Source organism: Diadema setosum, chromosome 9 (genome assembly GCF_964275005.1).
Source record: "Diadema setosum chromosome 9, eeDiaSeto1, whole genome shotgun sequence".
Taxonomy (NCBI): domain Eukaryota; kingdom Metazoa; phylum Echinodermata; class Echinoidea; order Diadematoida; family Diadematidae; genus Diadema; species Diadema setosum.
Window position 1 is genome coordinate 12,384,228 of NC_092693.1, and position 13,471 is coordinate 12,397,698.

At 37.6% G+C, this 13,471-nt stretch overlaps 1 protein-coding gene across 1 annotated transcript; it reads left to right on the forward strand.

Annotated features, from left to right (window-relative positions):
* The first annotated feature begins 1,624 nt into the window (after positions 1 to 1,624).
* On the forward strand, positions 1,625 to 13,228 carry LOC140232788 (uncharacterized). The gene is made up of 9 exons (XM_072312904.1): positions 1,625 to 1,772; positions 2,465 to 2,575; positions 3,241 to 3,390; positions 5,593 to 5,731; positions 6,921 to 7,047; positions 7,838 to 8,022; positions 8,591 to 8,673; positions 9,641 to 9,802; positions 10,593 to 13,228. The coding sequence occupies exons 1-9, from the start codon at positions 1,662 to 1,664 to the stop codon at positions 10,725 to 10,727; spliced, it is 1,203 nt and encodes a 400-aa protein (XP_072169005.1). The 5' UTR covers positions 1,625 to 1,661; the 3' UTR covers positions 10,728 to 13,228.
* Positions 13,229 to 13,471: the final 243 nt, after the last annotated feature.

Sequence of the window (13,471 nt, forward strand, 5' to 3'; positions counted from 1 at the left end):
TGTGTGTAACGCATAGGCATTAGAAGAGCACTCAATACTCATTTTTAACAATCGAATCACATCAAAAGACATGAATTTTGGCTCCAGGGGCTTTGTTTGTCACTCTACTAAAAATAATTAATGCTAAACATTCAAGTTCATCGGTAAATTCACCAATATGACCAAACCGCACTCTACTGTCGCCTCACCACACTCTACTGTCGCCTCGTTTTATGTGTATAACGCATAGGCATTAGAAGAGCACTCAATACTAAGATGTTGTCATTTTTAACGGTGGAAACACATCAAAAGACATGATTTTCGGCTCCAGGTGCCTTGTTTGTCACTCTACTAAAAATAATGAATGTTAAAAATTCAATTTCATCGGTAAATTCACCAATATGACCGAACCGCACTCTACTGTCGCCTCACCACACTCTACTGTCGCCTCGTTTTATGTGTATAACGCATAGGCATTAGAAAAGCACTTAATACTAAGATGTTGTCATTTTTAACGATCGAATCACATCAAAAGACATGAGTTTCGGTTCCAGGGGCTTTGCTTGTCACTCTACTAAAAATAATTAATGTTAAAAATTGAATTTCATCGGTGAATTCACCAATATGACCAAACCGCACTCTACTGTCGCCTCACCACACTCTACTGTCGCCTCGTTTTACGTAATATTCGCATAGGCATTAGAAGTGCACTTTTTGTCATTTTTAACGGTTGATTGACATGAACTTCGAATCAATTAGAACTTCCAAGAATGACTGATTACATTGAGTGTACTTTTCTGTGTTTTCTGATCTAGCCCATTTTACCCACCCCCCCCCCCAAAAAAAAAGGAATAACAACTAACGTTAGGCCCTAACGTTACTAAAAGTATTTATTTGAAGAAATCTTGACACCCCTTACCACAATGACGATCAAACTCATCGTCAAACCATGTTTGTACAGAGTCTGTGGGATGTCAACAAGGGTGAGTCGTCGATGGACATTTCTCGAGTGAGTGACAGACAGACGGACACACACACACACACACACACACACACACACACTGCTGCAACTGTGAAAGCGATATGTGTTTACATGACGTTCACTCGGTGGTGTACGTTTACAACGCAGGGGAAAGGGAATCTCCCACCTCATACATATTCAATAAGGCTTCGGCAGTCTCCGCGCCAGCTCATGAATAATTAATATCTGTGACCTTTGGTGAAACTACTTCCCGCAGAGCATTCTCGCCTCTTAAGTGCCTACCGTTGCTAGCCAGGTTGTTGTTAAGTTAATACAGATGTTTTGTTAATATTTTTGCTGGTATCTAAATTTTCATGCGGTTTATGTGTCATCATTCTGATAAAATATTAAAACAAAAAAGAACGAAAATATTTATTAAATCTGCTTTGTTTCATTTGATTAATTTGTATTTCGATAATATTCTATTTCTTTGAATAAACGACACGATAAAATCAAACTACAAGCTAGCCGATCCGATCCTCTGGAGCAGCTAGCCTAGCTGCGCTCCTCAGCTCAGCTCTCTCCGGCCGGCTTCGGCGGATTACCACACACACAGTCAATCTCCGTACAGCTAGCTTGGCTCGCATCCTACATCCAGCTCAACGTTCCAGTACGATACGTAAATTTACGGCAGATAATTTCAACTTTAGTGTGCCTAATCATGCCTATATCAGAGGCTGACATCGATCCTCTAGCTCTGGAAATAGCTGAGGAAGTGACGGAGGAAATACAGAGTAACTCGGGCATATGGGAAAACGAAGATCTTGCTCAGGTAAACTTTGAACTTTGTCTTTATCACAAAAAAAAAATAAATTTACACCGTCAATGTCACAATTATCTATTCTCTGACACAGGCCCGGCCAGCAGATTCTACAAGTCTGATTTAGATCCTAAACTAGACCCTTTAACACCGAACGATACTGATCTGAGTTCAAAATATAAATTCATAAGTTTATAAAATTATTAATAGAGTCTAGAAGTCATACTAGACCTCGATTGTTGCTAATGACAGAATCTAACTAATATAGAACTATTTAAAGTAATGTCTAGTAAACTTTAGAGCTAGTGACGTGTGTAACGGTTAGCTGGTTAGAGTTCTACCTAGTTCTAACGTAAGATTCTAACGTTAACGTTAGATCTTTTTGTTTTATTCTGTCACATTGTGATATGAATACAGCAGGTGGTAGGGCTGTGAATTCTTACATTCTAAACTTGTGGTCTATTTTGTGTACAGTGGTAGCGCTCTAGACAATTCGGGGGGGGGGGGGGGGTAGAATTCTAAAAGACTAAAGATCTCCATATAGAAGCAGAATTTCAGAACACTACAACAAGTACAACGTTAAAAGAATAAAAATATAATAAGAAAAGGACCCTTAACAGTAACACAGTTTTGAAAAGATGGTCCACGTTCCAGGTTGAAAATATGACAATTGAAATTATGCCCATTCACCTTTCTCTTTCTAGGTCAAGTATAAAGTTCTGCGGGGTCATCATGAAGGGGTCAACTGTGTTCACTTCTGCATGAAGGACAGTCACATCATCACAGGGTCTGATGACAAGACATGTGTCCTCTGGGTAAGGTGTTTTATTCTACAGACTACATGTTGCAACATGAGGATAGATCTTTTTGTGGACACATTCCAAGCATCACACAAACTATATATTAACTAGGTGTTCTAAATCTATAAACAACCCTGTCACTGTACAGAAGTCGCAATGGCTTCTGGTTGGGCTACACAAAAACATGATGCAAGTTCACTCCAACATTAGTCCAAGTAGAATGCGGCAACAAATAAACCTCAATGAGTAGAATGAAATCAAGACACAGAGCAGTACACCAGTAGTAACAAATAAAGTTTAATTTGGTTGAGTTTTATATTTATTTGGTAGGATCTACATAACCACAGTTAAAACATCACTGTAGGCCTATCTGTCATAGAGAAATCTAACAAAAATGCAGAATAATGCAAAATCATTTAAGAAGTTATTCAATGAAGAGAATTCAGGTGAAAGTATTATAATACATCTAGTCAATACATTAATTTACAAACAAAAGTTTCAAAGCCTTCACAAAACAGTGAATCCTGTATTAGATATTCAAGTAAAGTGTGATGAGAATGAGATTTTTCGTTTTTGTGTAATACATCATTTTTTTTTTCAGTGAACTTCCTTTTTTGTGAAATGAAAATGAAAATATTATTTCCACCTTTTTAAATGATTATCATCTCTAATTACATCAGAATAGAGATACGGGAGAGAAGGTACAGGAGTTCAAGGACCATGGGTCCATTGTCAGTGATTGCCACATGAGTCCAGACAGCACCAAGCTGGTGTCTGGGTGCTGGGACAAGAAGGTCCGTGTGTGGGACGTAGAGACAGGCAAAGTTCTGGTGAGTATTTAACTAATTCTCTACAAATAGTGAAGTTTATGGAGTGCTCTATTAGCTACATTTCTCAACAATTTTGTTTAAAAATTTGTACAGAGGTTGCAGTCAAATTGTAATCCCTTTTGCTATGTGGAGGTGTAGAATATCATTGTCAAATCTGAACCCTTATAATTTGTGGTGTACAGTGTACAGTGTCATATTTGTTTTATATTTCTTGTATGCGCTCCACCATCCATATTTCTAAATGTTTGTTTGTTGTTTTTTTTTCCAAAAGTCATATGGACTAACATGCTGAATTTTTTACTCTTGTTTCTTGTAACACTGCTTTATCCACCTGGCTTTCTGCCATTTATAGGGTCAAAAGTCACATATTGACAGGTGCCTTGTGTATGTGCTACATGTATACAGGTGGCATTTTGAGATAGATATTGAATTTTTGTCCCCGCCGAACGAGTTCGAGCAGGGGACTATGAAACGGGCTCCGTACGTGTGTGTGTCCGTGTGTCCGTCCGTCCGTCCGTGTGTCCGTGTGTGCGTCCGTGTGTGATCAAAATCTTCAATTTGCTACTTCTCTGTCATTTATGAGCCAATTTTGATTCTGTTTGCTTTATATGATAGCACTACATGGGAGCTTTGAAACTTCTACACAGAATTTCAGTCGTGACCTTTGACCTTGACCTTTGACCTATATTGTACATTTTGCTACAAAATGCTACTCCTTCGCCATTTCTAACCCGATTTCGATTCCGTTTGCTTTATATGATGGCACTAGGTGAGGGCTTCAAAACTTCTACACAGAATTTTGACCTTTGACTTCTTTGACCTTTGACCTTGATTTTTGACCTATATTGTACATTTTGCTACAAAATGCTACTCCTTCGCCATTTCTAACCCAATTTCGATTCCGTTTGCTTTATGTGATGGCACTAGGTGAGGGCTTCAAAACGTCTACACAGAATTTTGACCTTTGCCTTCTTTGACCTTTGACCTTGATTTTTGACCTATATTGTACATTTTGCTACAAAATGCTACTCCTTCGCCATTTCTAACCCGATTTCGATTCCGTTTGCTTTATGTGATGGCACTAGGTGAGGGCTTCAAAATTTCTACACAGAATTTTGACCTTTGCCTTCTTTGACCTTTGACCTTGATTTTTGACCTATATTGTACATTTTGCTACAAAATGCTACTCCTTCGCCATTTCTAACCCGATTTCGATTCCGTTTGCTTTATGTGATGGCACTAGGTGAGGACTTCAAAACTTCTACACAGAATTTTGACCTTTGCCTTCTTTGACCTTTGACCTTGATTTTTGACCTGTATTGTACATTGGCTACAAAATGCTACTCCTTCGCCATTTCTAACCCGATTTCGATTCCGTTTGCTTTATGTGATGGCACTAGGTGAGGGCTTCAAAACTTTACACAGAATTTTGACCTTTGACTTCATTGACCTTTGACCTTGATTTTTGACCTGTATTGTACATTGGCTATAAAATGCTACTCCTTCGCCATTTCTAACCCGATTTCGATTCCGTTTGCTTTATGTGATGGCACTAGGTGAGGGCTTCAAAACTTTTACACAGAATTTTGACCTTTGACTTCTTTGACCTTCGACCTTGATTTTTTACCTATATTGCACATTTTGCTACAAAATGCTACTTCCGGCGGGGACATATATTACGCACCGCGTAATTTCTACTTTTCCTTGTTGTTTTTGGGTATATGATGGTCTAATAAAGATTCCTGTTGTTTTGTTATGCTTCCCTCAGTGTTCCATGTTTTTTTATAGGATCAATGGTCATATCTATGTTGTTGACTTGTTGACATTATTTTTTTTTTCGTTTGTTTTTTCACCCCCTTTGGTATGCAGGTCAGTCATGGTATACTGGTACTCTTAACCCTTGACAAGGGATATACAGCTGTAATTTTCTTGCTTGGAAATGAGAATTTCTAGTTGTAAAAGCTGTTTTGCATGAGACTATTGCTGTGAGTGACAACAATAAATAGATTACAAATATGGTTGAAGTGCACTTTTATTTCATTAAGGGAATTTGGTTGATCAGTTAAAAGATGATGATCCTTATAATGCAAGGTCTGTTGTATGATATCTTCTCATGTCAACTAAGAGGAATATCTACACCAATTTTGGTTCTGATTGAAATAAAGCTATATACAATAAACATGCACATATTTTTTCACGTAGTGGACTGCAACTCACGGAGGCATCGTCACATGCAGCCAGATATCACACGATGGAAAGTATGTCGCGTCTGCGTCCGACTTAGACAATGTGGTGGCAGTACGATCAGTTCATGATGGCAGTGAAGTCAGCAGTGTTAATGGTAAGACAACAAGCTACAAAAAAAAAAAAGAACAGCTATGTCCACTCCATAATGTAGTCCTTTTTTTTTTAGCTCACCTGAGCCAAAGGCTCAAATGAGTTTCAGATGCAGTCACTCATCGTTTAGGGTCTGTTGTCTGGCGTATGTCCTCCATCACACATACTTCCAGGGGTGTATCCAGGATTTTTTCTGGGGGGGTCGTAATCAAAATTTTTGGACCTTTACCTTTGTGAGGGAGCGGAGCGACCGAGTGGGGGGAGGGTGTGGGAGGGGGGTGTCCCCCCTCCCACGGTAGGGAGTTTTTGAATTTTATATCTTAAAATGGGGCCATTGGTGCATACAAAAGTGACTTTTTCGGCATGGCAGTGCGGCTTAGAAATAAGGTAAATTATGGCATATTAAAACTAAGTTACGAAATTAACACCACCTGGTCACTTTTTTTTTTCCTGTTGTAGTCCTATATAGAGTAAAAAGCCCTCAAAAAACAAAAATGTCTTTTACAAAAAGTGGACCTTTTGAAAATTTGGGGGGGTCGTACGACCCTCCCGACCCCCCCTTGCATACACCCATGACTTCATGAAAATCTTGTAACAGATTTCTACTGATCTTGCTCGGTAGCATTCCTATGGCAATGCACGTTCACATTTTCGTCATCTTCTCAAAACGGATAGCCAAATCTGTCGCCAAACTTGACAGTATGGTAGAATGTACAAATGAACACAGTGCCCCACTGGAATGTCCCCAAGTTTGCTCCATTCTTCTTAGCTCATAGTCTGCGAGAATATGTGGAAGTATCACTTGTGACACTCAAGTGAGTACTAGATCCACTGGGCTTCTTCTTGTTTTTGTTTCCTCCAGGCCTAGTAGCAAAGATAAAAGTGTGTTTGGTTTTTTTAGGTTATACATGACAGAGTTTCAATCAAGTGCAGTAATTGATGTCATATCAGATTTTAACACCCAATGTTTGACATCATAACTAACATCAAAGCCATTCTCTTCATCAATTTATAGTCTATGTATTATAATCACAAAGATGACATTCAAATTATATGGTTCCCAGTTTACATCCATGTTCATCATGAAAATAACTGCATGATTTCTCAAGTTTATATCTGACAAGTCATAAATAGATTTAAACCTTTTCAATTGTCGGAATGCATGTATTTTGGTAATCTGAATTTACATCCAGATCTCCACAAGACAACCATCACGTGCTGCCGATTTTCTCCAAATGATCATCGTCTCTGCACAACATCCATGGACAAAACTACAAAACTCTGGGACAGAAGCAGCAAGACAGTGACTTTGCAATTTGGGTGTGTTTGAACAAATGTGAAGCAACATATCACACACATCAAAATATAGTACTGGGAAACCCCATTATAATGAGGTCGCCAGGACCGCTGAGTTTATCTTGTTAAAGCGGTACCTCATTGTAAGCACACTAAAATAGGGACCGGCTAATACAGAAAATTGGGACCACCAAATTCACTTTCTTAAAAAAAGATACCTCATTGTAAGTGAGCCAGTTAAAACAGGGTTTCCTTGAAAATCTTAATATAAAGCCAGCTGCGAAATAGAGACATTGCTTTTGAATGCGCACAAGGTGAAATGCAGGTTGGATCTAATCTAAAGTTTTCATTATTTGTACCGGTACTTGTGGTAAATGGTGCTGCAAAGACAAAGAATATGAAGGAGGTTGATCATGAGACTCATTCTTGTCTCGTTGTAAAAAGCTGAAAATTGCTTCATTTTTTATCGTTCTCCCTGGGTTAAATATAAACCCAAATCATTCCACAATGCTAAAACTGCAATGATAAAGCTTCAAGAAAAGATGCAGTTGCAAGACATGCCGTTAAAAAATATGTATATATACTTATTTGAAATGGGATATTTTGTTATTGCCTATGTCCTGTGAGAAATACCTTGACTACTGTAGTGTTTTCAACAATTGCTGTGCATGCATGCACTGATATCAAAGCTAACTGAACTGTGGATAGTCTGTTGTGATATCTTCATTAATGTCTGAAACTTTCTCAATTTGATTAGCAACTTTACTTCTTTATTGTGAATTGATTTGATTTGTTTGTTTGTTTTTCTTGTAAGGGGTCACATCAATGTAGTGTCATGTTGTTCGTTCAGCCGTGATGAGCGCCAGCTCTGTACTGGCTCCTGGGATAAAGTCCTCCAAGTTTGGGATGTTTCCACAGGGATGTACCGCTCTGGCGGCCCGAGGACCTTCAACAAAGGTCACGAGGGGTCGGTCAGTACCTGTTGCTTCGGTCCTGAAGGTACTGATTGCATTGGGGTTTTTTTGTGTATGTGTGTGTTTGTTTTTGTATTAATATTTCGGTGAAAAAGGCAATTTGGCGAGGTATTAAATCATGTTTTTACCATTTCTTCGATGAGATGGAAAACAGACACTTGTATGTGAACAATTGCACCATGCTTGCCGCCCATTGTGAAAGTAGAGTAGGTTGTCGTTCAAAAACAGCACAGACTTCACATGATTTGTTTTTTTTCATATTGTATGTACAATACAAATCATATTTGTAAATTATTCATAAGAAAGAGGGTAATGAATTCTCTTCATTTTTTAAGGACAACTTTACCTTTATTTAGACAAGAGAGTTTGTATGCAATTAAAGTGATGCATACATAGATATTATCTCAATTAGTCATTTAGATTCAATATAACAACAATTACATATTCTCCCTAGCTGAAGGTCATAATTTAATTCTAATGGATTCTCCTTTTTCATTGCCTCTGTTTTTGTTAATTTTTGTTGGCCTTTTTTTTTTTATTGTTGTGCTTGTGCTTTGAGAGCTTAGAATTATTTTCCTGAACTCACTCCACAGGTAATCTGCTTTTCTCTGGATCCTATGACCATACTGTGGTCGTTTGGGATGCAAACAACTGTGGCCCCAAACTTACACTCAAGGTAAGTCCCGTTTTATCTTGAACGTCTTCTTTATACACTCTGATATGAGAGGTGAGGACTAAAAAATTTGAAATTCAAATGTAATAGTAGATGGGTCCATAAGAGATCATGGTAGCTGAGCTTACATCTTGTAGAAATCTATCTGCTGAGAGAGATTAAATTTGTGTGCACAAGACTTTCCACATTGCATGTGGCATTGCAGTAAGTGTAAACCAAGCGACATGGATGGAAAATGTGACAAGTTGTAAAATGCTTATTGATCGTGGTTCAACCGATATGATAAGGGAGTGAGTTTACAACCAGGGGTATCCTTTTCATACAGATATCATTGCAAAAGTTATACAGACAATTGGATTCTTGAAAAGGTAAGATGTAGTTTTCTTATGAATCCAATACTGTTGACATTTGCCCCAAAATGAAAACATATGCTTGAGAAATGTGTGAAATCATGTTGTGATGACACAATTTCAGTTGGGTAACATCAAAAATATGAAATATTACTCAAAAAGGTATGCTTGAAGTGTATACGCTGGAAGTGTTGCAGTCTCACAGCATTCCCAGTCGTGGTTGCATTACATCAATTACAGTATATTGAGCCATAGCAATATCCATCGTGCATGAATAAATCGCATGCGCAGCTTGTTAGCTGCTTGAAATTCAATAGTATTACTACGATATGTTTTGATCATCATATACTAGTAACAATCTACCTCCCACTGCCAAACATGGACAACGCTTCCGAAATAAAAGTCAGGGACAACGACTTTTATCATTTCACAGTTTTAATCTCAATTTGCTCCCAAACAAGTCATTATCTTGGCAAATCATATCAGCTAGACAGGGTTTTGGTAGAGTATAGCAAATTCCAAATTGTGGAAGGTGAATTTTGTCCCTTCTGAGAACTATGTTTTAACTTTTACCAGTAAGAGAGATGCTTCCTTTACCATTGTGCTGCTTCCCACTCCAGGGCCACAAAGACTGGGTGACTGGACTTGACGTTTCAAGTGATAACAACTGGATCCTCTCCAGCTCTCGGGACCGCACTGTGCGACTGTGGCATATTGGCGATAGTGATCGTATCCCGGTCGTCATGGAGAACAAGATGAACATGGGCCTCAAGATCATAAAGGTTTATAGACCAAGAATTTTCCAGACCCTCATTATGACCCAAGCTCCACCTTAACAGTCAGTGTTTGTTGTTTCAAGCAAGGCTTGCTCCCAAGCAGGTTGAATTTTTGAACTCTAAGTGAGGTTGTAAACATGTATCCAATCACAATCACAAGACGAGTAAGGTGTGATACCCTTGTTGTTCAGTGCTATGTTTCCTGATACGTGGGAACCTGGTTATACAAAGGACCTAAATGCCATGACAATCACCTTGTTTGATCAGGTTTCTAACTACATCAGGATGCAAAAACAAATAAATCAAAAGAGTTGGGACCTGTAGAATCACTTTGTTATAGGTGGGTTATGTTTTATCTGGCCTCTTTGTAAGCATGCAGGTTCCACTCTACTTGTTCTTTTCATTTGACTCATTTCATAAATTCAACAGGTAGAAAGAAGGGACACTCAGTATAAAGCACAAATTTTGTATGCACAATTAGATTTTTTTGATAAGACATTGTGCAAATATAAGGATTTTACATTCAAAATATGTATTGAAAAAAGCATAAATTAACTTGCAAGAGGGAATAGAGAGAATGCAAACAAGTTATGCTGAAGATTTGGGTTCTTCCTAAACACACAAGTTCCTACTAAAACTGACTTCATTTCATCATTACTATGTCAGAATCAAGAAACGGTTTTCTTCGGAAGATATAATGAGGGTATTTCAGATGCAATGATGATCATTTCAATTCAGTGCAATGTATAATGCTGTTTGCCCTTTTCTTGTTGCAATGTCTATTTACTGTTTGTAGTGTGATGAGTGCGGCAAGCCGTTCTCCATCGCCCAGCTCGAGAATGTGAGGGAGAGCCACATGTGTGTGTTCTGCCGCCTCCAGTCCAGCCGAGCTCTCCCAAGTTTTGTGGATGACGAGGAGATGCCAGATTGATTTTCCCCACCAGACTTCAGCCGCGATGCTTCTGTTGAGAAATTTCCCAATAGTTAAAAATGATGCGTGAACTGTGTTGCCCTTTTTGTATGATGGGAGTGGTTTATATTTTCAGGATGTCATTGAATAGTAGAAGCACTCTGTTACTGCAAGTGTTAGAAATAACTTTCTTCCATGCTTCATAGTCAATGAAACAAACCTTTCTTAAAGCTTGGTCAAAAGAATCCTGTATGGGCAAATGTGCTGTGGCAAGTGGCCTTATCTTTTATGTTTAAGAACAATTTCCATGTATTTTCCCCTTTCACCCACACTGTTTAAATGGATGGCACAGTGTTGGTTGAGGTGAAGTGTGATGTTTCCAACTTTTTTGATGATGGTATTTTGAGATAATAAGAAACATCTTCTAAAATATGAAAGACCATATAATTTTAAAAGGAATTCAAAGTTTATTTGTTGAAAATCCGTTTTGAAATGGTTGAGATGTCCAAAACAAAGCGGTCCTAGTAAGAGGTGGGAATTGAAACACCTTTAATTAAGATTGCTTTGCTTTACTTTGGTTTTGGTTGTCCCAGCCATTTCAGAACTGATTTTCAGCCGAATAAATTTTGAATTTCTCTTAGAATTTTATGTTCCTTTAAATTTCATGAAGTGGTTCCTAAGTGTTTCGCAAAAAGTTAAAAGCTAAATTCTTACTTCAACCAATACTATACCATCCCTTTAATGACAAGTCACCTGGCGTGGTTAATTCTTCACTCTTTGTCTTCATGCCTTCCACAGAAAAAGAAAAAAAAAATGTCTTTCCTAGTGTTTAGCACATGTGGTTTCATATCTAGGAAATTCTTGAAGTATATGAGTACACATTCCTTGATGAATTGTTAAAATTTGATCTTCAAGATAACATAACCTTTGCTGACATCGTACGTGTAGCCTACACCATTTCTAAGTCGTGAGTTTGCTTGCTGTGTAAGGAAACAAACTTTGCAAGCATGTAATACCTTTACAGTGATGCAGTTTTGTTTCTATGCAGTTTTTAGTGGGTTCTGTCACTGTAAGTTTTCCAGAACTCATTGTGTATCCTGTGCCTCATTGGGGCTAATTTCCGTTGTGTGTTTTGAGTGCTGATTGGTACAGAAATCCCTATAGCTTTGAGAGCTGATTTGCACAGAAAACCTCATAGCATTGTACACACTGTTCAAAGTCTCTCATACAGATGGGGATGAGGCCAATGTGAACAGTACTGGCTTTTTCCTTGTGACCTAGAATCTGTTAACTCATACATTATCACCATTAGCAGAGGGAATGAACTGTGCTCACACATGTATGTATTCATAATAACTTAATGGAAGTATTCCGTCCTCTATATACAGTGCACTCCCGTTAAAATGAACATGGTGACAACGAAATTCCTGTTAAACGAAGTAAAAACTTAGGCCGCAACATTATCCGGTCTATGTATTCTTATTGTTTATTTGTTCAGTCATAACAAAATTTCGATATAACCAAAGAAAATATATAACCCGAGGACTTCGTTATAACGGGAGTCCACTGTACATGTACCTGCCTTTGGCATTTCTATCAACAGTGCAATATACTATCCAGTTATACTGATACCTTGATGCAGATTGTATATTAATACTTTTACAAGTGGATTTTGCATACAATGTATATTCATAGTCTAATGTTTATGTAACTTGATAGAAAAACTGCAGTGACAATAACATTTGTGTAGAAGAGCATATTGTGTTTTGAAAACGCATGTGATTGATTACCATACAAAAACAGTGTTTTACACCTTTCTGTAGTAAATTCCAAGCAACTTTTACCACAATACTTCCTTCCCTGTGCATGATTCATTTTATATAACTTGCTTTTGTTTTTGTTATGTGTGGATGTGTGTGTGTGTCTGTGCCTGAATTAGGACATCTTTAAAAAAAAAAAAAAAAAAAAATAGAACAAAGACAAACAAAAACTTTTTGTAATTACTTTTCAAAAGTTATTTAGAAGAGAAGTTAGAGCAACTCACATTACAGGAGAGTACTTTTCTGTTTCCTTTCTTCTTTGCTCTGTAATTAAGCCCATATTTGTATGTGAATCTACTTAATTTTGCTCCCCCTCCCAATAAGAAGAGAAAGCCAATAGTCAACAGGGTAAGCAATAAGTTTTGCTTTGTGTCCCCTTTTTATGATCTTTTATGACTTTATATTATCTTTTAATGACTTTACAACTTTTGTTGTTTGCTAATGTAAGTTTGAGCATTTCATAAAAATATTTGCTGCACTAAAATGGCTACAGAACATAATTTCTGGTGAATCAAGTGGTGAATGAAATTGCACCCAAAGCGGAGATTTTATATGTGACCAATAGAAATGAAAACAATTGAACATGCCATGATTCCATGCACTTTAATCATAACATGTAGAATACTTTTGTTTGTTTGGATTTGGTTTTTGTTGTTTTTTGATATGGCATCTTATCTCTCAAGGAAAGTTATTAAACTGAGTAATTTAAAGGGACACACATGGTACATGTACCAACTGTATCATATCTGTTTCTGATGTGTCATCTGGCTTGCACAACCACACAATATAATGTACTGGTGACTCCCATTTTAAATTTTCAACATTTTGTGAAGGGCGAACAGCAAAGTAAATAAAGATGGATAAATGATAATTTTGGAATTGAATTTTTACTTCATTGTAACAAAAATTTCCTGTTGCCATTGTTGGATGAGAAGACTACATCAT

Excerpts from the sequence above, each read along its gene's own strand:
- LOC140232788 (XM_072312904.1), top strand. The coding sequence starts at position 1,662 with ATGCCTATATCAGAGGCTGACATCGATCCTCTAGCTCTGGAAATAGCT. Across the intron at positions 5,732-6,920 it reads TGAAGTCAGCAGTGTTAATG|ATCTCCACAAGACAACCATC; the intron begins GTAAGACAACAA and ends ATTTACATCCAG. Across the intron at positions 8,674-9,640 it reads GCCCCAAACTTACACTCAAG|GGCCACAAAGACTGGGTGAC; the intron begins GTAAGTCCCGTT and ends TTCCCACTCCAG.